The 25,159-nt window shown below is 39.1% G+C and overlaps 1 protein-coding gene and 1 long non-coding RNA gene across 11 annotated transcripts in view; one reads left to right on the top strand and one right to left on the bottom strand.

Annotated features, from left to right (window-relative positions):
- The window catches only part of ANKS1B (ankyrin repeat and sterile alpha motif domain containing 1B), a 444,131-nt gene that overhangs the window by 29,584 nt on the left and 389,388 nt on the right, over positions 1-25,159 (bottom strand). For 7 of the 10 annotated variants that reach the window (XM_035336443.1, XM_035336425.1, XM_035336460.1 and 4 more), the window contains 4 exons: positions 24,997-25,104; positions 19,462-19,641; positions 6,880-6,954; positions 1,583-1,711 (listed from right to left, as the gene is read on the bottom strand). In XM_035336443.1, coding sequence (XP_035192334.1) covers positions 1,583-1,711; positions 6,880-6,954; positions 19,462-19,641; positions 24,997-25,104 — 492 coding nt within the window. The remainder of the gene's footprint in view (positions 1-1,582; positions 1,712-6,879; positions 6,955-19,461; positions 19,642-24,996; positions 25,105-25,159) is intronic. The other 3 variants (XM_035336452.1, XM_035336506.1, XM_035336434.1) reach the window with 2 other exon arrangements.
- Positions 11,534-24,532, top strand: LOC118172545. The gene is made up of 3 exons (XR_004753752.1): positions 11,534-11,670; positions 21,535-21,642; positions 24,145-24,532. It is a non-coding gene; the product is annotated as an uncharacterized LOC118172545 (long non-coding RNA).

Here is a 25,159-nt window from a genome sequence, read left to right as displayed (position 1 = left end):
GCCTATCAATCTACTGCTAAGATTGCAGTCAATTATGAATTTATTGCTGGATCAAGCAATGAGTTAAGAGGTCCTCTTCAGATAAACCCATTCACTATACCAACAACATTAATAAAACTAGAAGTCATTAAGCTGCCTTTTGAATTTGAGGTGCTTCACAGGAAGAGAGAAAGCCCAAGAACAGGTGAGGTGGACTTTGACTGTGACTTGCTGAGGAAGCTGGGAGCTTCTTGTTAGTGACCAGGGACAGTTACTCCATTTGTGGCAATTTCAACAGCATGAAAGTCTTATGGAAGATACAGATGCACTATAGTGAGCCAGGCCTGTAGCAATCCTTCTGCCCCTCCCTCCTCAGTGGGATCTAGGCTCACACTTGTGCTTACTTAGTCCCGTATTTCTACCTTTCTGAATTATGTTTTAAATCAGGTTCAGTAGTCCCCAAGCTCTCCACAAAAATGCCCTAGTGCTTGGTGAACAGAGCATTATCCTAAAAAGCACTCTGGATCCAAGTCCCATCAGGTGAAGAGGATCTAAAACCCATATCCTGGACAAGTGGTTAACCTCCAGCTGTTATGCTAAAGGCCCCCCCCCCCCAAATTAGCCCCTTTCCTTTTAAAAATATCAGCCTTGCTTCATTAGGTGCCCTCTTCTAAAGAGGATGCAGCTCTGTGGATCCCAAGTAGATGGAAGCATCTTCAGCAACTGTACCAGTGCTTTCCAGTAAAGCCAAAAGGGAAACATAACAGTTTAAATAGGTAGGCTGAGGCACCTCTTGAGATCTGCAGAAGAACAAGCTGCCCTCCATTGACACAGCAAACTCAAGACTTCAGAAATGTGTTTTTCATTTAAAAGTCTCCCAATATGTCTTTTTTTATACTTCAGGAGACCTTCCCCTCCTTCATAAGCATACATAACAGCCAAAGAACACCAATCATACTTAGCTGTAGAAAGAAGATCCATTTCTCCAGAAATGGAAGTGGGAATGAGTTAAAGCTACTGGGAGGTAAAAATAAATACTCCCTGCCCCGAAGGAACTGACTGCTACTGGTACTTTAAGTCATCATCAATTTAGGGGAGGTTTGAATGTGCTCTCATCTCACAGAAAATGCTGCTTCAGACCATGACCTCCAACTTCCCCAACCTCAATTCCCCAAAATAAGTGTAAAAAATTCAGGGAAGGCAATAATAATGCACATTTAAATAATGTGCACTAAACATTATGGTAGATATAAGGATCTCAATATTATGTTGTTTTATTATTTGTCCTATAAACACTAGACAGGCATTTTTGAAGGATGAGGAGTAGGAGTGTTACCTCTCACTGTCATTTCTACAACACTTAGCCACTTATTCATAGTGTCATTTCCCTAACACTATTGCTACATGGGCTGCAATATATCAGAAAATTCATAGCAAAAATTACTGTGCATGCTTGTTTCTCATTTATTATAATTACAGTATTGCAGAGGAAGTGGTTTGTTTCATTAAAAGTGATTGGAAAAATAGTATAAATTGAAAAAAGTTATCAAAATCTAACAATATATTTACTCCAAATCAAACCACTGAATTTATAAACACTTACAAATGCTTTATAATCGCAAGACTGGAAGATGAGTTTCTCTGGATGATGTTGCCAATATTGTACAGGTGTTGAGGCTGTGGCTTCATTTGGAGGTCGCAAGGTAATTGATGGCTCTCCCCAGTCTCCTGTCTGAAAATCAGATGCTCAAGATATAAAAAAGGTTGCAGAAATTCGCTATAAAGTAGCCTTCCATTGTTGTGATCAATTAACGCTGATATATTTTCTACATATAGAGCCATGTAGAAGTTGTACTTACTTATTTTAGTTACAGCACTTTTCATGACTTAATTTATAATCCAAACTCATCTACTGTAGTGTTTAATGATGCTTTAATTAAATCTATTTACCTTTAGAATAAAATCATTAGGCACCAGAAATCTTTAAAAATAACTGTTTACAATATATGTATGAGGATGAGAGCACTTGAAAAAAATAATGAGATGCACAAAAGTGCCATTCACAAATTCTGCTGTGTGTTTTACCTGTGCTTTTCTACACAGCTAATAAATCTTCCATTATCCAGCATATATAACTGATAACTAACTTTCCTAAATGGCTAAATAACTGAGACTTTGCTTTTATCTGAAGACATATTATACATTCTTCAAACATATGAGGCATCATTTAATCTCTTTATGAATATTTACTTTGATCACCTTCTCTTGATGTCTCATTGTAGAATTACTACACTGCCCTTCCATGTGCATCATTCTCACTGATAAACGATTGTCTTCCTAGAGCTGTCATCTCCCCTCTTTCCTCAAGGAACAAGGGCAGGACTGCAGCTTGTTGCCAAACCCATTCACAGGGCACTCTTCTCCCTTTCAAAAAGAGCCAACGTAGGCATCTGTACAGGTATCCCCATAGCACAGCAGTGCTGGTCTGGGTCTCATCTGACATGACATATTTGGACATGGCTTTACTGGACCCGGACTGACATTTGGGCCTTTTGAACCCTTTGAGGCTCCTTCCACCCATAGATGGAATCTCTCCTCTTCCTAACCTCTCTTTCCTTGGTCACCAGTCCCACTCCTCCCTGAGGCTATCTGGTCTGATCTGTCTCTGAATTGCCCGCCCCTTCTTTCTCTGTCTTTTGGGATCAGATCTCTCTTTCCTGATCCTTCCTTCCTCCCTTCCTCCCCTCTTCTATATGACTCTTTCAATTTGGATTATGCTATCTCTTTCTTTACCTGCACTTATCTTGTGAATTTTCTGTGTATGTAATATTGCTAAAATGGGTGTTGAAACTAGCAAGGAATCACCATTTCACACAAAATATGACTAGAAGTTAAGACTTAAGAAGTTAAGACTAGAAGTTTAAGACTTTTAAAGTAAGAAGTAGTTAAGCATCAAAAACACATGAAAACAATTCTTACTGAAGACACTCAAAAGTCTGGCAAACTATCACATTCTACTAATTAAATCAGGACAGAGTAAACAAAACAAGTACATCATTTTCATGTGTCACAAAATAATGAAATGACACACATTTGCACAACTCTGCAATGAAAAGCAAGAGATAAATCTGGAAACAGCAACATTACCCTGCCAATATGGTAACTTCAAGCAAGTGAACATCATAAAACAAGTCAAACCTACTTTATGTTGACACTATTAGTATATCTACAAATCATACAGCATTGTAATTTCTGTTTTGCCTACCTAAGTTGTCTACATGCTATGGGATCTGACTTGAACCTCAGTTTTTGAAAGGGAAATATCAGCAATTGCTCCAGTTTTTAGCATTCTTTATCCACAGAAATTAATAATTCTGACCACTAATTTATAAAACCCTTCATCATATTTAATCTGAAGTGAGAATTTGATTTATTTAAGAATCAGTTCTTCTTATAAAATATGGTTTCAATCACATTACAAGAGGTAAGGATCTGCATCCTTATTAATACAGTTCGTATTTGACTACAAAAGAAGATGGACTGCATCCCTCACAAATTTCCACAGCATTCTCCTCTGTTTGTTATGAAGTAAGTGTTCAAGGCCGTAACTAATGGAACACCTGAAACAGTCCTTTCTTCTAACAAGATATATTCCTGAGATATATCTTCTTTGTAAAGAAACAGATCTCAGGAGATATATCCTAACCATTTAGCAAAAGGTTATTACAATGGAACAGGAGTAAATTCAGAATGCAGAAGCTATAAAAGTACATCCTTTGACCATCTGTCTTTCCACCAAGGAAGCCCAGTGATGGCAGTCAGGGAGGAGCAGGATTTCTACAGAATAAGTGACATTGGGTAGTGCTCCAAACCCTTTTGTTGTACTGGTCTTGAATACAGAAAATGATGCTACTGGCAAATTAAGAAGGGTACTTAAGCACTAAAATGAATACAACATTTTACAGATTCAATATCTTTCATGCAAAAAGGAGTCAATGCATGGAGAACTGCATCCCTTCTGTCTGTAAATGAAGAGCTGTGACAAGAGAAACAGTGATTACCTCTCATATTGGTTCAATTTTATAAAGGAGCTAGGAAGCAATAATAATAAGGAAATCAGAAATAATCTTCAATCGGGCTAATAAAAGTAGTGTATAAGAAACTTAGAGAGGGACTGTGAGGAGACTGTTCATTTGTATCCACCAATTACTCTATAAATACATACAGTCATCCAAGTATCTCCTCCTTTTAAATTAGACAAAATAGAAGCGATAAGATTGCTATACATGTCTCTAGGATGATCTAAATTCACAATATCACTGAGATTAAGGGAAGGTAGAGAGGGGGAATTTCTGCAGTTCCTGACAGACAACTGCAGCTGAAGACCTTTCATGTACTCTGGTGTTTCTTGCAGAAGGAGCAGATACTAAGAAAAGCAGCATAAAATTAAACATCATAGGTAATATATTATTATGATAGATGAAGGAGAAGAAGAGTTATACATAGTCATAAAAAATTCTTTTGTAACTGTATAATAAGTGCTTTTATATTCAGTTTTCTGGTCTCATTTCCTTTTATTTTTTTCTTACCAAACTCCTTAGATTTTTAAACCATACTACAGCTACTATTCAGATTCTACTTAGACTGAGTTAGAACAAGGTACTCTCCAAAGACCAGATCCAAGAATATGTTTAAAAATGTAATTCCTATTACATACTCCCCATTTATTTATTTATTTTTATTTTTAAATTGAAGGGGAAGAAAGCATTTAAACAGCATAAAGGCAGCTAAGATACTTTCATAAATTTGGGCTTAAAAACCTCTATAGGAAGGAGAAGTTCTTCAGCTGACCAGTCAGATTCTAAAATTCTGAGATTTAGGATGATTATGATTGTGTCATGATGGCATTTAACTCCAGTTTAAATACAAAAGTGCAGAAACATCTTTGACCTAGAGAAGAGTTGGGATGACAGTTAAGTCTGGGGTAGAAAAATATGAATTGTATATCTGAGGAATTGATGTGGAACAACTCAGTGTTGATGTATGGAGATGCAGGCCTTTAATAAGCACCTATAACACTTTCAAGCACTATAGAAATGTTTGGAAATTGCGCTACTGGACCAACTATAATATTTGATTTAGTTTTTAAAAATACATATCATAAGAATTTTCTTATTTGATTATTTAATTTGCAATATATATTTGCAAGAAATAATCAAACATTTAAGCTTATGTATTTTTTATGAGACTATATATGTATGGAGATTTTAATCTATCTGATGAAGTAGAAAGGGAAGAGAGAATTTATTCCTCATCTCACTTTGCATCTCATCAGGCAGCTGTGCAACTTCTCATGTGGTTTTCACAGTGCTGCCTGTGGTCTGGTGTTCTATGTCTCTAGCCAGCATCTTTCTTCTCACTGGCCTCAGTCACCTTGACAAAAAATAATTTTTGTTCCACATTTTGCAGATAAATAATTTACATACAATTTACAAGCCATCTCAAGTAAGGTGCCAGAATGGATGAGATTCAATGCTTTTACAGTGACAACTTTTAACCATAAAGGTCATAGCCTTAAAGACCAATCTCTTATGCCTTTGCAGTGCTGCATAGGCCTGAAAACAGGCAGATATGCACTTCTCAGGGCTCACATACTTGATGTGAAATGAACTGCTGAAGCAGATTACTGCTATTAGGTAAATTCTACAGTTGTAGCACAAGTTATTCTAATTCATCCAGTTCTCTGAGAACCATATTTGACCCTTATAAAGGCACCTGGATGCAGTAGTAGTCACAGGTAAGAAGTCATCTGACTACAACTTCTATAAAATCTAACATCTGCCTCATCTTTTTATTAAAATATCAAGTCAAAAAACCTCCATGCTACAGAAAAAATTGGGCCTAGTTTTGAGTGGCATGAACATATTCATTTTTAACAAGGCCTACATCTTATAACTCTTCACCTGTTAAAGCTTCATGCCTAGTTATGGTAACGTGCATTAGTTGCCATGACAACAATAAATTGGAGCACACATAGAAACACTGCTTTTCGCTGAAAAATTAATAATTTTCTCCCTGTAAGAATTTTAAATGTTCTGCAGGCCAGCAAAATCCTAAATATTACCTTATTATTAGTTCCTTATATATATATATATAAAAAAATATTTGAAATCATAGAGATGGGTGTGTGCTGTACCTACCTTTTAAAAGATTATAAAGCATGGTAGCCAAAATGGCCCCTCTCTGTCAGAAATAGTGCAAGAAGGCAGTTAAATGATAGAAACCAGGAGACGTCTACAGACCCTTTGAACAACTGTGCTTGGTGAAGTTTGAACCCCTGACTTGTTCTCACCACGCTGCAATACATATAACTGGTTTTGCTCTCACTTTTACGGCCCATGTGGCTTTATCACAGACGTTATGAAAATTCAGAGCACTACCGATGCTACCTAATTCCCCAGAAGTGCCTTACTGCCTTTGCAAACACAGCACGTTTCTTGGCTAGGCAAAGCCTATAGATTAAGACAGAAAGGGCAGCAACAACACAGTGTGGGGGTGAAACTGTGCAAACTGCGCTGTTTACACTGTTTCGTGCTTTGAAGAAGTGAGCAAACAAAAACACCAGGAACAGAAATCAAAGCTCCCACCGAGTGAGACTGCTGCTGGCAATCCCCCCGCATCCTGTATGCGCATCATACAGCCAACATACGCGAACCACACGGCATGATACACGGATACGCGCACACATAGTCCCAAAAGAGGGAGGACAAGTTACAAACTTTTTTTTTTTTTTTTTTTTTTTTTTGGTAATTTCAACAACATGACACCCGTAGATAACAGCATGGTGACAGACTGTACATCCATAGAGTGACAACATAGCCATTTATCACTGTATCTTACATTATGAACCTGATGAATCGATGAGAAAGGATATCCTGCATTCTGGTTGGTCCAGATCTCACAGACAGAGGACTGCTAATATAAACAGAAAACTACATCTCATCTTGTAAATATTAATGCACCACAACTGCCAAAAGGCAAGAATAATTAAGAAAAGGCTTGCAATAACATTAAAGAAGGGAGAAAAACAGCTGTTAAAAGTAATTTTTTATTTATTTGCTGACAAAATATTTTTGGACTGACTGGAAGGAAACATAGCTTATTCAGAAATGTTAGAAGAGGCTTCAAACTGTGAGTACAAGAAAACAATTTAGTCAGTAGTGCTGGTGATGTAAAGAGAAAGTTATGCAGGCATAAACAGAAAACGCAGAGGGCAGAAGAAATATTTGTTACTTTCAGTTTTTGGCAGGAAAGAAGCTTGAAGTCAACACCCCCAATTAAGTTTTGAGATTTGAATCTCACTCTGCTGGAGATTTTCACAGGGATAGAGACAGGGAAAAATCTGGCAATATAGTCAACAGGAAAGATCAGTTCTCTTTGCAACAATTACCAGGAAAGAATGCACTGCAATTAAGTGAAGCAGTCAGCCACCATCTCCTTCCACCAACAGTTCCTTTGCATATAAAGTTACAGACAATATTACCTTTGGTATTGACCATGCCCCCACTTAGCAATTAAAAAGGTTTCTTTCAGCACTCTACATTATTTTATAGATAGTCTGTAGCGGGCAAAGCAAAGTAAGCATACTGTAGCATCTCTAGCAAAAGCAACAGAGCTAGATGAGTGTAGCATTCACCAGCATCCGCTACATATTTCGTTGTTTGGACAATCATCAAGAAAGCATCTTGACACCTTAGCAAAAGCTAAGATAACATTTTACAGTAGCCAGGCAACTAAAACAAAGCATCAGACGTAGGAGCTGCCCACAGTATCTTAGGCAGGCAGCAACAAAAGGCACTAAACACACATGAAAAATGCAACTGCAGCATCCAGAATAGCTAGCAATTAAAGTATCAGTAATTTAACAGCAGCAGAGTGTGCATTGCTGGTTCTTAGCAGCAGCAACAGGAATTCAGCATCGATGCTCAAAAGAGATAACCCCAAAAGTGCAACTCTTCTCAGAAATATGGCTCTTGCTCTTACCTTCAGCAGCCTGAAACCTGGCTGCCAGGCTGGCGACAGACTAGGTTATCAGCTCTGGTTACTGTCAGGGCAGGCTGGCACCCTCTGAACTGACTACCGCGTGCTGCCAGACAGGCTGGTGGCTGCCTAATGTTGTTAATTGTCCCTTATTTCCTTCATGATTTGAAATGCAAGCACACACATCCCTTCCCCCTTCTTCAGTAATTTTTAATTTTTCCCATATTCGGTTAATTTCTTCCCTATCTTGTTTTCAAAATTATGTGTGTTTCCTTAGTGATGCTCAGGGTTCTCAGTGCAAGGCCAGCAGCAAGCACCACTCCAGCAACTCCTGCTGAACCATTTAGCACTAGTTACTTCTTCCTTTTTTTTTTTTTTTTTTTTTTTTTTTTTTTTTTTTTTTTTTTTTTTCTCCTTGTCTGTATGTCTAGAAAACTGACTTCTGGATACTCCAGCCATGCCCATCACTGTGATGCCTACCAGAGGCTGTGCCTCGGCTTTTCGAGAAAAGTGTAAAAGTGAAGGCATTTCCATGCCAGGTGCAGCATCCCCAAGCATCTGGCAGTCAAGAAAACATATTGCAGTGCTATTTGGACACACTTGCTGAGGTCCTGAAAGGAATAAGATAAATTAGCGTGGCACTGCATGCCAACAGATGTTTAATTTCTCTGCAGCACTAAGGGTGCTGGCACAAGGTTGCCGTGATGCTGTCTTATCGTACAGCTGGTTCTCACCACCTTGGTGTTCTGGAGTCAACGGTTATCTTTCAGTCCTGCCCCTCAAGCAGCAGTGCCTGGTGCCTCCTGCAAGCAGCTGTGGCCCTGGCATAGCTCTTCTGTGATAGCAGCATCACCCTGCTTTGGCAGAAAACGTATGAATACACCAGGTCCACCTACAGCTGCTTAGATGCTAACTTACTTGGGAGCAGGTAACACAACACTGCAGTAACTGCATAAGCAACTTTTAAGCTTTTAAAAACAGGCAAGAAATCAATCCTTCCTTACACATGCCAATGCTGCCCACCCTGTCCCTCAGTCCCCAAAAAGAACCTCGTGGATTAGTTCACTCACTCCAAGAGCTGGGAGATCTGAATCTGATACCTCTCTCTGACTGAGGGAATTCACATCTACCTATTTCACCTTCTTCTTCCACAGGTTAAAGTAGCAGAAGATAGGCTGTCTTCAATCCCTTTTATAAATGAAGGGAAGTGCTTCTTATTTTTAATTCTTTGGAGAAAGAAGAGTGCCCAAAAGCAGATGTTTGAAGCACTCATCTGCAAGAGATGAGCTCTGGATCCATGTCTCTGCTCCTTACCTCCAGGATTAATAGTTTAGAGGGTCTAGGATTAAGCTAAATTACCTTTAAGTACAGGTGACTAGATTTAATAAAGAGGACCAGCAGTGACTGAGAATGTCTCATGACTGCATCAATGGCCAGTGGGAAGTACAGCCATACAAAACTCATTACTCAGTTCTGTACTCATTAATGTTTGAATGACTAAGGTACTGACATGCAGTACAGAAAGAACATTAATTTTATGGAAGGTAATGAATTCAAATTCAGAAACCAACCTTTTCTTTGGACCACTGTAAAAATATTTAGCATTTATTATATACATATTTTATGTCTTCAAAGTGCTGTGTTTTTTTTAATGAATTATGAATCCCTGTGAGAAGTACTTAAGGTTGAATATCCCTGCCCTGAAGTGGAAGGAACCAAGGAAAGGAAAAAGGTTAAGTGAGCATCTGAGGCCAGAAAATCAGTAGACAGTAGGAGGGAGAGTTGGTATTAGACTTCAAAAATGCCCAATTTTCAGTCCTGAAACATATGTCCTCTAAAAGAAAGTAAAGAACTAAATCTGTGCATACACTTCCACTGTAATAAACAGAAATACACTTGGGTATTTAATACCACTGATGTAGAAGGTTCTGTGAAAAAAAAGTTTCACATTTTCTTTTTCTTAAGGAACATGGCTAAGGACACACAAAAAAATAGCACCAGCTATTGTCTGATTTGTATCAAACATGTGCTTATCTTATTTGTCTTTTGGGCATTTATCTTTTGGGAAGAACAACGTTCCAGCAAGAATCTGATATCCTGATATAAAAGCTATAGACACCCCATGTATAAAGACTTCCCAGTCCAGTCACTCTGACATACAGGAGGGGTGAATGAAGGGGGAAATAGCCTGCAGTGCAGCCTGCACTGCACAGCTCCTACCATGTGCTTCCAATGATATAGATGGCTGGTTAACAGTGCCAGAGGGAGGGACGTGAGGCTCTATACCACTTGCTCTCCACTCAGCCATCTCCCTTCCTTTCCCAACAGTCAGTTCTGACATAGCCTCCTAATCACTTTATGATTGTCTTTTAAAAGAGTGTTTTGCGGACATCATCAGTACTCCTGCTTATTTAACTTAAGCTCTGTGATTTCCAGAAAACACACTCACATAAGAAATAATATTTCTTACTGCTCTTGCTAACTTCATCTGTGATAGAAGTCAACAGGGTGTAATTATTTCAGACACCTGTAGTGAAGTTGGTAGCCAATCACATTACAAAGTGTTTCTACATTCCCATCTGCTTCAACTTTCTAGTTACTGATCTATTTACTTTAAAAAATGTAGGACAGGACATATGTTGGTCTTCAATGTGGCAGGCTGTGTTAGAGATAACTTAGCGCTTTGTAAGGTGAACAAAATTACCTGAAAATTTAGTGTAAGCTCCATCCCTGTTGACAGGGATGACTTGATGATCTGAAGACAGAAAGTAACTACCAAAGGTGATTGCACGGCAATAAGATTGATCACGGAAATGATACCTTTTTTAAGAAGGAAAGCAACAGAAAGAATATGTGGGCAACATATGCCTAAGGAACAGGAGCTCAGTAGAAAGCAGTCATGATGTATTCAGCACAGGTCAACTTCGTGTCAAAGATTTACTTAAACTGGGAGTAATTATCCTCAAGAAGTCATGGAAGATAATAAAAGGACCAAAGAAGGCTAAAATAATATTTAAGATGGGAGTAAGGAAAGATTTGGGAATTTATAGCCAGCCAAACTGCAGTGACCAGCAAGTTACTAGCAAAATTGTTTAAAAATCCAGTCACCATCCCCTGGTCCTTGTGGCCTTTGAGATCTCCTGACATTGCTCTTGGCCATGTGAAATAAATGCTCACATATCAATAAATTAATGTGCATGTATCTCCCCCTCTCTCTCTATGCACACATACAAAGTTGAGCTTAATGAAAAAGTGTAATCTTGCTGCAATGTGGTGCCTGCCAGAGCATTTATGGGCCAAGAGAAATTCAAGATGTTTATAATGAGGTTGTTCAGCATGAATCATCTCAGATCAAATTTCCTTCCTTTGTTGGAAAGTGGGCCTACTAAATCAGCAGCAGCAAGGAGAAGCACAGCAGGACTTGGACACTGATTATGCAACTTCTGATGCGATGTCACATGATGTTCCCTGTACACAAACTAGCTTGAATCAAAATGCAGCGTTTGCACAAGAAGTTGAAATACACATTTAGAGAATAATTATCAGTATTTAAGCAGAACTGGACTGGAACATGTTGAGAGAATCTGCAATGACATGCTCCATGCAGACCCTCTGGGGAGGATTCAGAACTCAAGGACTTTCCACAACGGGGTAAGAACTGAGAATGGATTTGATGAACTGCAGAAATTGGTCAGATGATATTCAGTACAGTAAGAGTATGCCTTGGTAAAGTAAGATTAAATATACAAATAAAATATCAAATAGATTAGCAGAGTGTTTTAACGGGGAGGTCACACAGATCTGAAAGTTTCAGTATACTACAAGTGAAATACAGAGGTTTTGCAAATGAATAAGCAAACAAATCACAGGATAACTCAGGTTGGAAGGGAGCTGAGGAAGCTTTCTTTACAACCCCAGCTGAAAGCTTGAGCAGCTGTGAGATGTGACCTGCTTGCTCAGGGTTTCATCCAGTCAGGTCCTGAAAACCTCCAAGGACAGAGATTGCTCAGCCTCTATGAGCAACCTGTCCCACTGCTTGCCTCTCCTTGTGGGAAGGAAGTTTCTCTTGACATCCAGTCTGAGCCTTTCTTCCTTCAATTTTTGTACCCAAAGCCATCTCTTCTCTGGCCAGCCCTGCTCACCCAGCCTCTACTCACAAGGCAAGTGCTGGATCCAGCCCCCACTGTCTTAGTTCATGAAACTTCCCTCTCCTAAATAAAAAAGAAAGTATTTAATACAAGTAGCATATAGTAATGCATGGGAAGGAATTTCTTTGCCATGCACAGCCACCAATGAGGCATAATCTAGAGGCAGAGTCCAGTGTTAGACACTGCACTTCAAGGAGGATGGAGGCAAACTAAGAGAATCCAGGAGAAAACAACAACAAATAGAAGTCTAAAAAACACCAAGGCATTGCTATAGTTAGGTAAGCATCAGCCCCAAATGATCTGATCAGCCCTGAGCAAGCCTGAGAAGAGGGAGTTGATGCCTTCTGATCGTGTTTAGAGAGCTCTTTCTTCTGTTGGCTTCCATCTCTTCTCTGCAAGGCCTGCATGTCCACCTTGCAGTTCCGGTGCAAGAAGAGGAGCCACAAACCTAATCTCCCCACTGCTTCTGTGTGTCCCATCACAGGGCTGAGCCTCAGAAAACTGCTCCCACATCCTGGCACTTCAGCTCCAGTAAGGCACAGAAGGGAAGCAAAGAAACAACAGCAACCTCCACTCTCTCTGATGCAAATTATCTAGCAGTAACTCACTGACTATAATTCAGTCTCGCTCCAGAAATTAGGAGAATTTTGGATCAAATCCCAGAGAATCACTTGTGGCACAGCAAACAATCTTTAAAGGTGCAACAGCTGAAAGAAACAAATGAAGTGGGATGAATAGGGCTGGCTGGCCCCTTTTGTATTCATCACTCCAAATGTTTCAGGACTGTGGGAGAGCAGTTGTGCATTCTCAATATATATTTCTTCCCTGAATGCTCCCCAAACTCTGGGGAGAGCCTGTCTTACCAACAGGAATAATCACACATCCTCCAGTGGAAAAAAGATCTTCAGAGATGGAGAATGAAATCTGAAATGAGTTCTTTTATAGATAGAGCCAAAATCAGAAATAACAATGCTTATTAGAGTAAGAAATGAGCACTCCCAGGCAGCTTTCACAAGCAGGAGTATGCCCCAGCACACCATGGGAAAGCAGATGACAGGCCTAGGACCACTGTGAGCCTGCAAGGGCTGTCTCTCCAGCCAGGGGCAGGGCTTCAAGTCCCACACTGCTTTGCCCCTGGGTGCCTGCTGCACACAGGGACATGCTTGTAAAATTTTTCTCTAATGAGAATTGACGGTTAACACACCTGGGTTTCCCTCTCAACCAGCTGACACCCTCCCTCACATGATGCAGTCAGTTTTCATTTGATTTCCATCCAGTAACCCAGGAGTTGGGCTTCTGGTGTGGAGGACTGATTCAGGGTCTTCCCACCAGTTTGCAAAGCTGCCGCTGCCATGACTGGCTTCTGGAGGTGCAGCTCTATAGCTGCAGTGCTGGCCCAGCGACGTATGGTGAGCCACCAAACCTTTGCCAATTGACGACTCCCCTTTCTAATGGTGCTGCCAGTTACAAGTGCTCCCTAGCCCTTTAGTCTTACATGTAGGAGAGAAACTTCTGGACAAATGCCACCCATAAAATTAAATTTGTGGCTTCAGTCCTCAACATTAGGCACATGTACTGACGTTTTAGCAAAACAAAACAAAAATGCAACAACCTGAGCTCTTTCAGAAGAGCACCCCAAACTCTCAGTACAAGTTATTTCACAGGAGCTCAAAAATGTAGACGTTAGATACTGAAATTCAGCCTTGACTCTGAAATATTCAGCTTTTCAATAAGAATATAGTCTCTTTGTCAGTAAAAGCTACCCAACCTTTTCCATTTTTCATATAATCCTCCTCCATTTTTCATATGATCTTTCCAATACAGAGCTTCTAGCTCACAAGGCTGAGCGTGAAAAAACAGTAAATTAATAAAGAACATCTGTCCCCATCTTGAAATAACATCTGTCCCCAACTTGGTGTAGTATTTATGGCATTTGTTTGGATCATTAGTACCAAATATAGAAACAACTTCCTTAATTCCATATGATGAAGCAGCATGTAGGTATGATCCACATCCCACGGCTTTATTTCTAAAATGTTAGCTTCTGTAGCCTTCATAAAAATAAGCACCTTTTAATTCAGACAGAAATTGCTTAGATTTTTCATGTCTTTATCAGTTTACTTGTCCACTGAATAAAATCTACTCGAGGGTTTGTTAAAATTTACACTTCAAGACATAGAAATTTTTGGCATTAATATGTATCTGAATTAAAAAGACACAATCCAGTAACACCTATATAATGCAATAAAAATAGATTTAGAAAGCATTATTCTTTTGATGTTAAATCAAAAGTCTTCATAGATAAGTCATCTTTCCATATTTAAAAATAAAATGCACCTCAAAATATGAACCATAGAACATCTTGTTTAGATTTTATATACTTTTCTTTAAAATGGCTTTTGTTCATCCCCAGACTGTACACTGTTTTTTGCTTATTTGAAAAACAGAATTAAGAAAATCTTAGAAAAAAAAAAGAACAGAATGAAATAAACTGGACATCCATACTTTTGTATTTACTGTTTCTTAAATCCACTATAAAGAATTCTGTTATTTCACCAGTAATTTCAACCATTCATAAAATCCATTCTTCGTTGCTTCTTAGATAATCTCATTTTACACACTGATTTTCTCCTGGGCATATTTTCCTTCACTCACTGTAATCTTTAAATCCTTCTAAAGCAGAGAAGGAGACAGAAAAGCATGCAGGAAACAAGCAAGTAAAAATGCTATACTATGGTTAAAAGTTAAAACAAAACAAAACAACAACAACAAAAAAAAACACAACACTGCAGCCACCACCTAAAAAAGGGGCCTTTCATACAGGAGTTCTATTTTTGGCTTCTAGAAAATTTCAGTGTAATCTTAGCCAACTTGCAAAATCCTTATATCTTCATTTTCTTAGCTGTAAAATGGAAAACATAATTTTAAACTATGTAGCCATAGTTTTAAACCACAGTGTACTGGAAAAATGAATGCATTAATATCTGTGAAGTATTTGGAAGATATTATTGAGTTGAAGATAAAGTTTCAGAGAGAAAAAAAAAAAAAAAAAAAAAAAACACAAATATTTTCCTACAAACAGGTCTATTCTTTTTATTACACTTTTCCTCCACTGTAGAAAAAAGATCTCAGCTACTCAATCAATTTAAATAACTAACTTCTACATAGAGAATCATAGAATCATTTGGGTTGGAAAAGACCTCTAAGACATCAGTCATAATCCTTCCTTCAGTGAATTACTATATCTCACAAAACAATGTTACAAAGGAGTATCCCAATAAGTTTCAAACTTATTACAGTTTGGTTATCTTGTGCTTTAGGGAAGAGAACAACAGAATCCCTCAGCCAATGGGAATCAAAGCACCCAGAAGGGCTTTCAGAATTAAGTTTGGGTTTAGCATTTCTAGAAAATAACTACTCTTGCTAGGATTTGTGAATATTTTTTCAAACTCTCAGATCTAAGTGATTCTCTTCCTCCCATCACATCCCACTGGGGTGCCCCCCATACGGACCATGACAATCCTACCAGAAAGCTTAACTTGACTCACTACTGGTTTATTTACCCCAAAGGCAGCAACAGCCCAGAGCTATCCTGAGAGCCCCAAAGAGGCACCTGCCCACCTACCGCCTCTGAGAACATCAGAACTCTGGCACCTCTGGGCACACGGTGCTTTCATTTGTGGGGAGAGCATGTGCCAGCCCCATTCCTGCCACCAGCACTCCCCAGACCTCCCTGCCTGCCATGGGGCCATGGGAAGGGCGTTCTCAGTGTGTCAACCCCCCAAGCTCTTGCCCACAGTGTTTTTTTTTTTTTTTTTTTTCCCTCTGCAATGGCTGGGGTGAATTAAGAGCCCACTGCCTTCAATGGGCTCCTCCTTTTGATTTCTTAGGCTTTGCCTCTATGACTTCACTTCTATTTTAAAGGTCTAGGCAATCTTAAGAGCAATCTCAGCTATTTTAAACTACTTTAATTTGATCGTATTAATGTGCAGCTTGCAGGCACAGAACTCAACATCCACAGTCAGAGATGACTCAGACTACTCAAGCATTTCTGATTTTTTTTTCTTCTTCTTTTTCTGAAAACAAACCATCTCAAAATCTTCTGTACTACCTTCTTGGCAGTTGTGATTTACCCAACCACACGCTGAAGAGTTCCACAGTTAACAGTTTGGATGTGAACTGGAGAGCTGGATGACCAAACCTACTCCAGTGGGGAACGTAAATTGGTTAGACTCATTGTTTATACTAGGATTTTCCTCTTAGGTCACAATCAGTCTGCTAGGGATCTGTGAATGAAGGTACATGCTGGCCTTGAGACAAAACCACCCACATTAAGTAAATTTAAATCAGTGCTTCCTCCAGGAAACAAGGTCTTGTATTACTTACAAGCAGATTTGATTATGATTTAGAGAATTGTTTAAGCCCATTTAGCAGATCAAAGGAAAATAGATTTAAACTGATGTGCTCATTGTTTCAACAAACACTGGTTGATATCTGATGCAAAGATCAACATGCCTGATGATTCGCATATAAAATGTCAGTGAAAACACAGGCCATAGTAAGGATGGCAACTTTAGATCTCGTGATTTTCTCAAAATATCCCCTTCAGATTTTAAATTTTAAATGAGGCTACAAACAGCCTTATCCTAACATATTCTAATCAAGTTCACGAAAGCAATACCATGAAAAAGCTCTCATTCCTGTGTTTGCCTCTCTCTTCAAGACCATAAAATACCCATTAATTTCACTATGAACAATATACCTACAACCCTTTCAAAAAATCACAGCAAAGACATTGTTATGCACATCTATTTACCATGGCATCCAGTAAACATGCAGATTCATACAGCAGCATGCAAACAGCTTAGCAAAGAAAGGTTAAGATAAATAACATAGTTCTTCCAATAATAACTCTAGATTATTTTGTTTGTGAGAAATATTCTAGCTGGAAAGCAGGATTGGTATCAGCCTCAGAAGTTGTGATGATCTGACATAAGCCAAAGGAGCCTGAAAAGTGCAAGGAGGAAGTTGTTAGATAAAACATGGAGCAGAAGGCTCATGTTAATCAAATGGATATCCTTTATTTTCCAGAAATTATTATCACACCTTTAGTTTCAAAGGGGCTTTAGGGGAAAAAATTGATGGAAATACAGTTCATTTTCACAAAGTGCCACTTCGCATATTGCAAAAAATACATTTAAAAATCTATTTTTGGGCCAGAATGGTTGAAGAAATCCCTGATTAGCCTCTTAATGGGGTGAGTCCAATTTAGTGAGAATGATCACCAGAGGGAGTCATTGACTTTCCCATTAAAGTCAAAGGGAATTTTGCATACATCAGGAGTGCAGAATTTGGGGGCAGAGCTGAGAAAGACTCCAAACAGATTAGAGTTTGGGGACTAACAGAAAATACTGTCTTACAGATTTCACTGAACCTATTTTCCCCTTTGGAGTCCCAAAGGATAACTGTTATATTCCACAGTGAAAGTTAGAAGGCACTGAAGTCATGCAGTGGGTACAAACTAGGTATAAACTGCTCCCTTCCCCACCTCCTCCACTTCAGGAAAAAAAAAAAAAAAAAAAAGAAAAAAAAAAAGAAAATTTTATTGGCTTTAAGTGGTTTGGAGTGGCCTAAGTACTAACTACTCAGTTCTCTCTTTGGCTATGCAACATATTACGGTCTCTTGAAAAGCAATCTCAACTGCCTGAAGAAAATCTCTGAGGTACGAGTGTGTCATACCTCAAGGGAATATCAGGACTTCAAGGAGGAAGAGAAAAGAGTGAAAAGTAGAGAGGAAGAATTGCTACTATGACTTTTTTTTCTTCTCCAATGTTAGTGACTAAGAGATTAAAAGAGGAAGTGAGAATGGGGATTTGTAAACCAAGTGATGTGATAAACTAAGCAGATGAACCAGTCTACTCAGCCATGAGCAAGTGCATACTTAATTTTCACACTCCTAAGTTTCTTGACCTTCAAAGAAATATTTTCACAGTAAGAAGTGGGCTTTTCCTTGCTGGACTCCAGCTCTGCCTTGTTCTTGCCCCGAGAGCCCAGCAGACTTTGACTGGAAAATAAGCTCATTCACCAGGCAACTTTCCCCTTAATTCTGTACAATAACATTACACAGCAGAAAATACAGCAGAAAATGAGGTGATTTAAAAAGGCAAGGAAACAGCCCCGCCCTAGCAAATGCAATTTCACTTGCCTAGAAATGTCCTCTGAACAGATCAAATTCAATTTGTTTCTGTGTTCCCAGGTAACAGCAGCACCTTGTTTTGCTTGTTTATTTAATTACTTCTTCTTGTTCATGCAATTAGCTCAGAGACTGCAGCCTTTTGTTCATTATGTTAACCATAATATAGTTATTTGCATAGCTATTTCCATTTCAAGGCTGGATTTTGGGTAGAGACTCTATTTTGGGCTATGCCTGACAACCACTGGGAAGTATCAGGCAAGGCTGAAGGCAGCATCCTGCAATGTGGTGGGATGAGCCATGCTGTGAACTGCACGGGCTGCCCGGCTGCTTCCAATGGCAAATCGAAGGCGTGACACCAGCATGCATTGCAAAGCATGGCAGTCTTGCACAGTATGTGCCACCAAAACACAGCTCAGTTCATCCTAAGGCATTTTTGCTGCCAAGATGCCAAAGCTCAACTTTACTGACCTTTGGAGCGGTACAGGACATTACTCTGGTCAACACACGCTTGATTTAAAATGATCAGTACCCATATTTTGGTTGGGTGAAGGTTTTTAGAGATGGAGGTTACTTTAGTCTTTCATGAACAGCTTGATTTAATGTCCATTCGGATGTAGTGTTGCTGTGATGCTCAAATGGGCTGTTACACAGTTAAATCTTTTATTAAACACTCAGATGTATCCCCAGATCAAAGTTTAGCTGATTGCTGACCCTCATCACCACACCCACCAGTCCTCTGATTTTTTGCCAGCTCATTTTTATCTAAGTTGCTCAGAAACTCAGGAATCTGCACTTTCTTACAGAAACTAGAGGCAGAGGCAGTGCCAGTGGGAGTCTGCATGTTCTGGTATGCAGCAGGCACCTTCATCTCAGCCTGCAGGCACCTAAACACCCCCAAAACTCTTTCTCTCAAGAGAAACAGCACACCAACTTACAGTATTTGAAATAGAACTGGAACACCCAGCTTGGAAAAATTGTAAATCTTTGTGGTTTACAATTCAGCCTGAATATATGCATGACCCATAGCTATGGTTAGAATTAGCTCTGTAACCAACTGCAACAAAGTGCAGCCTTTTAATGGCATAGTTGTAATCCTACCTGTGCCATCTGCCTCTCCAGCTTCGACCGAGGAATATCATCAAAATAGTTCTCATTTCTTCTCCTCCTTGCATCGCCCTGCATGATAATGTGGGGAACGTCCAGGGAGCCACCAGTAGTGAAAGTGCTTTGGCTAAGTGATGGAGACAACTGAGGAGGAGTGTGGTTACCGCTGGGTTCCTGAACAGAGAGGACAAAAATACAGCATAACGAGAGCAGCATATTGTTCAAACTACACATTTTAAAGTGTATTTCAAATAATACTTAAAAAAAAATAAAAAAAAATGCACAGAGCAAGCAGTCATTTTCTTTCCTCAGAACCTCTCCATACTCTCCATATCCCTTGTATATGACCAGGAGGAAGGCAGGTTCTAGGAGACAATTCTCTTCTTGCTGTGCATGTGGCTAGGGAGGTGACAGACTACACTCAGAAAACTGGCTCTTTCCCCAAAAATGTGCTACCAGAGGTGCAGATCCCACATGGAGGGAAGAATACGTCATTACTACTCTGAGCAAGTGGCAAATTTCTTCCCCAGAACTTCCTTGTATAATATAGCAGTCCCTTACTAGGACTGACTGAGAGATAAACAGTGAGTTACTTCTTGTCAAGGCCCAAATGAAGTTGTGATTTAGGACTAGTTGTTTGTAAGATGAAATACATTTTCACCACTTTTTAAGCCACTCTGAGAAGCAAAAGTGATTTGAAGGTGATTTGAACTCTAGCAACATCCCTTGCCTGAAAAAATAAATGCATGAACATGTACAAAATACAGATACTTTGTTTACAATTTGTATAGGTCTTGCAGAACATAGTTTAACTTGAGGTACTGGACATCAGAAACAAGGCAAATAACAATTCCTAGAATGATGGAAAGCATCAGAGTACAAACATTTCACCAGGCTTTTCATGTGCTGATCTGTGACCTTGTATCAGTCAATGTGCAAATACCACGCAAATGGATACATGACCTCCATCTAATTAACAGCTAAACACATCCTCCTGATCACACATTTTACCAGGATCTGCCACCACACCGGCAACAGACAGCCACTGCACATACCTTTGGGAACACCTGTTCTCTTGCACCTGTTCTCTTGTTCAAACACAAATTACAAACACCAGTGCTCAAGTCCACTGCCCAGCACTGCCTTGGTGACTGAAATCTTAATCATCAGAGCTACGCCTTGCTGTTCAGTCAGTGGACACACCATCCAGCATGGACAGTAAAACACTGCTCTAGTGACTGGAAGGGTGTAAAATTTCCTCTCCCACAATGCTCAACTTCTCTGACACAAGTGGTTCCTATGGCAGTAAGATCTCTGGAGCAAAGAACATACCCAGGAGTGTTATAGCACAGTGTCTGAATTACCTGTTGCTGTAATACTGTATTTTAATACTGAAAAGCAAGAAGGGACCTGAATATACTCCACATTGAGAAGTAGCAAAGAACTGTTCCAGTGTGCATGAAGGGTAAAAAAAAAAAAAAAAAGGAAAAAAGTGCTTTTTCATTTAAATAAAGAATTAAAGTGGATATTTCATGCCTGATTACATTGAACCAAACCTAATTCTGCAAAGCATTAAGGTACTTTACTCCATGCTGTTAAGAAACAAGATATAGTGAAAGAAAACAGAGTTGTAATCTCTTCCAAATGGAAAAGAAAGTTGCAAATCTTTTTCTGTGCTCAAGTAATAGTAATATCTGATGTTAATATTTGAATTGTAGGAGTCTACGTGACATTATTCCTCACAGTCACAATAATGGGTTAGTGTTTTCCGCATTGGTTGACTAAAATCAGGGTAGTTGTTTACAACTTTAATTCACTGAGTTTTTTTTTTTTTTTTTCCATTATTATTATTTTTATTTTAATTCTCTAGCTTGCCTGTGATCAAGTACTTGACATTTCCCAGGGCAAAGAAAGGAATGTTTTCCTCTCAGGAATAATCTTTTCCTCCTTCATGCAAATCCACCTACATTTGGCCCAGTTAAAGTCTTCTGAAAATCTGGAGTTTGCATACACTCAGAAGGTTTGGTGAAGCATCATCCCTAAAGCCTGACCCTGGTTCTTCCCCAGGCCTAGCACCGACACTGTGGTGCACACAGCCCTCTGCTGAAAATAGTCTGAGTACAGAGGCACCAAACGAGTTCCTTTCTAATGGCTGCTACCTGATGTTCCTGTGAGGTATGTAACCTCTTTCTTACCCTAACCACAATTCACCCAGTGCTAGCACCAATCGATTGACATGGCCATCAGTGGCTCTCAGTATCAGAAGAGTCTGCAATGGATATCAAGGTTCCACAAGTTTTTCATATTTTATCGAACTGCATATAAAGAAGAAATTCATCCAAAAATCAATATTGGAAGATTGCTATAAAGGCAAGAATTACAAAGGCAAGAAATAAAAGAATAACGGTGCCTCTGCATTACAGTGCAGTACTTAACTGTATGATTTCATGCTATTTTCTCAGAGAAGTCCTTCACAGCACAGATGGATCCTCAATTGTGCAGCATGTTGTCATATACTTAGTGCCGTGTTATCATTAGTTATTGTGTAATCAGTATTTTATTCTCACCTCATTTCATGGCCCCAAACCTCTTCCCTAAATTCTATTCAGATCCTGCTCTGAAGATAGAATGATTAATATTGTCATTTTCATGATGCTTGTAAGTGCTTTACAAACTTCAATCAATTTATTTTCACCACACCCTGTGACTCCTGGCATTTTATAATCACCACTTTAGTGTGAGGGAACTGAGACACACAGACAAAGGCTAATAAATATCAGCCACTCTGGATGCCCAATTACAGTATCTATTGCCTGATTTTCCAAGTGCTTGTTTTCAAAACCCTGCTTCTATTGATCTAATTTGCAGTACTGTGTGCTTAGCACTTGTATAAATCAGACTCCAGACTCCAGTCAAATATGCAGAATGTCTGTAACATACAATTAGTGACTGTTTATGAGGCAATTACTTAAATAACTTGCCAAGAATTATCCAAGAGCTTTGTGGCAAAAGCAGGTGTGAATCTATATTCTCATAGCTACAGCTATTCTTTTAATCACAAAGCTCTCTCTCATTCTTCCTTCATTCCTCTTCTTCACCCCATACCCACTTTCTCATTTCCTTCACAGAGCTGCAGATCAGGCATGGATGGCAGTGCAGCGTGCTATCAGGTATTCAGTACTGTGCTGTTGCTAGTTACTGTGTATTCATTACCATGTTTCCACTCCACTGTGAATGCATGGTTACTTGACAATACATTTCACTATTGAAACCTCCTTTGTCCCCACCTCTCAGACCCACCACAAGGTAGAACCACGCAGTTCAGGGCTGGAAAGTGATCTTCAGAAGATCCTTCCCCAGGCCACCCTGGCACCCCTGATGCCTGACTGATGTTTGTCTAGCCAGTTCCTAAAAATGGGAATTCTTTCTACTGCATTATATTTTGTGTTAAACTATCATTGCTAATGATAACACTTCAGCATTTCACTCTAAGTTGTCGTACCTAGTTTAAATTCTAGCCTCCAAGGCTGACTGGGTGAGGGTGGGGTTCCATGAAAAACAGTGAAAGTGGTCATGTAATTAAACAGTACATTATAATGCACTCAAGAAAGGAAAGTAAGACTGCACAGGTAACCTGAGATTCAGCATTTTCTAACTTTTGAGTATATGACTTTAAAATCAAAATAATGTTTCCTTATTACACAGTTAAAGTGGAAATAATATATTTTCTGGAAATTAGTCTATTTGTTCCTATTCTAAATATTTAACCTTTTTTCTTTTTTTCTTTTTTCTTTTTTCCTTTAAATATATAAAATATCTTAAAACTAATATGAAAAGAGATTAAAAAAAAAAAAAAGATAAAGTGCTAGCAATGCTTAGGTTGACCTTGGGACCTTAAAGAGAGACTCTTTTAATAAGGAGCAATCTTTTCTATTAGATATAAATCAATCTAATAGCAGCGGATATTTTATTTAAACCAATTTTCAAGCTAAAATTATTGCAAACTACAGACTAAATAGTATGTCCTTGTTTTGGGTGAAATGGAATGGTTGATGTGAAAGAAATCTTACTCCAAACTCATGTCCTTTAAGATTCTTTGTGAAGACTCCAATACTATGAAGTGACGAATGACATTTAGCATTTGCCCGCATCAGTAGATCTAGCTGTGGAGCAGCAGACTACTTTTTATCATTTTGACTACAGATGGAGGACATCCAGCTTTATCTTCACTATTAGCTGAGAATAGACAATTCTAACCAGTAACATAGGCTGTGGAAACGTTCCCACCTGCTGAAGAGGAACTAATTCCCCAGTCCAAGGCACTGACAGTACTGAGGAAAAATGCGTGACTTTCAAATGCTGGCCCATGTTTCCTCTTTCCTAGGAGTGTTTTAACACCTGCCATGCATCAGGAAATTATTCACATAATACAGTAAATACAGATACTATAAAAATATCCACACATTTGTGCTATGTGCCTGCGAGCAGGACATCATAGGCTTGTGAAACTTTTTTTGACATGGCATTAGGAATAGGTTGAATTTGGGAGGGGGGGATTTAAGATGTCTATGTGTCATTTGAGATTAAGCAGGCTGAAAACAGGCTGGTCACAGAAATCAGGAGGAGTATGTAAAAATAAGCCCTCATTCTGTCTTTCTCTATTTCCCTTTACACCAGGAAATTTAACTTGGGAGCACAGGCCACTCTCAAATGAGATTCCAGTCACAAATTCAGCCCCATGACAATAATCAAAACCAATCAAATGCAGGAGATGTGACCTAAAATATCAAAATAAAACTGTTGATGAATATGAACTCCCTTGCAGAAGACACAGCAGGAATGGGTCATTAGACCATAACTTGGTAAGGGTAACAGACAGTAAAGACACTGGACCAAAGAAACCAAGAGAATTTGGTGGAATGAGAGGTGATTAAAACTGGGCAAGTGTGAAAAAATCCCAGGGACACTGCAACAAGGTTTCTGAAGGTGGGAATACAAATGAAAAATAAAAATGCAAGGAATTTTTTATACATAGTAACACCTTGATGGCATTTGTATCTCAGCAACTTCAAGAAGCGATCTTTAAAGAAAGTATAAAGCATTACTCTGAAAAGTAAGTGAAAGCATTTTCAGAACATGAAAGGAAGACAGTAACTCTCTTTCTGCAATATTGATCGCTTGGGCTGGGACTTCTAAGGGCTGATGTAGACATGCAGCTTGTAGATGTCTGTTCCTAAGCTAACTTCTTCAGCTGAGAGGATAAGCTGGCACTTCTAAGACACTACTTATCTCATCCTAATGTAGACATCTGAGCCAGGTCAGATGAATCACCCATTAAAAATGTCAAATTCTCTCCAATGGCTATAAGAGGAGGTGTGGCTGATCAGGTCAGCCTAAGACACCCACACTGTAAACTGCCGAAGAGACATTAAGCTGAATCCCACTCAAAGCAGCCATTGATTTCATGTGAATATTACAAAATGTTTGCTGACTTTTAAAGAAATACAACAAATTTTCATGGGGACTCACCCTGAGGGTTATCGACCGAGGTGGTTTCTGAGGAGGATCTTCGTGCAGCCTGTCTCCCAAAGATGCCAGAACACGCTTCCGGTGGCCGATCAAGCTAATTTTTAAGACCTGAAAAAGTTACAAGATCTCATTAAAAAGAACACACTGTAATCATTAAATAAAG

The sequence above is a fragment of the Oxyura jamaicensis genome, chromosome 1 (genome assembly GCF_011077185.1).
Source record: "Oxyura jamaicensis isolate SHBP4307 breed ruddy duck chromosome 1, BPBGC_Ojam_1.0, whole genome shotgun sequence".
Lineage (NCBI taxonomy): Eukaryota > Metazoa > Chordata > Aves > Anseriformes > Anatidae > Oxyura > Oxyura jamaicensis.
This window is presented reverse-complemented; position numbering and strand designations above follow the sequence as displayed.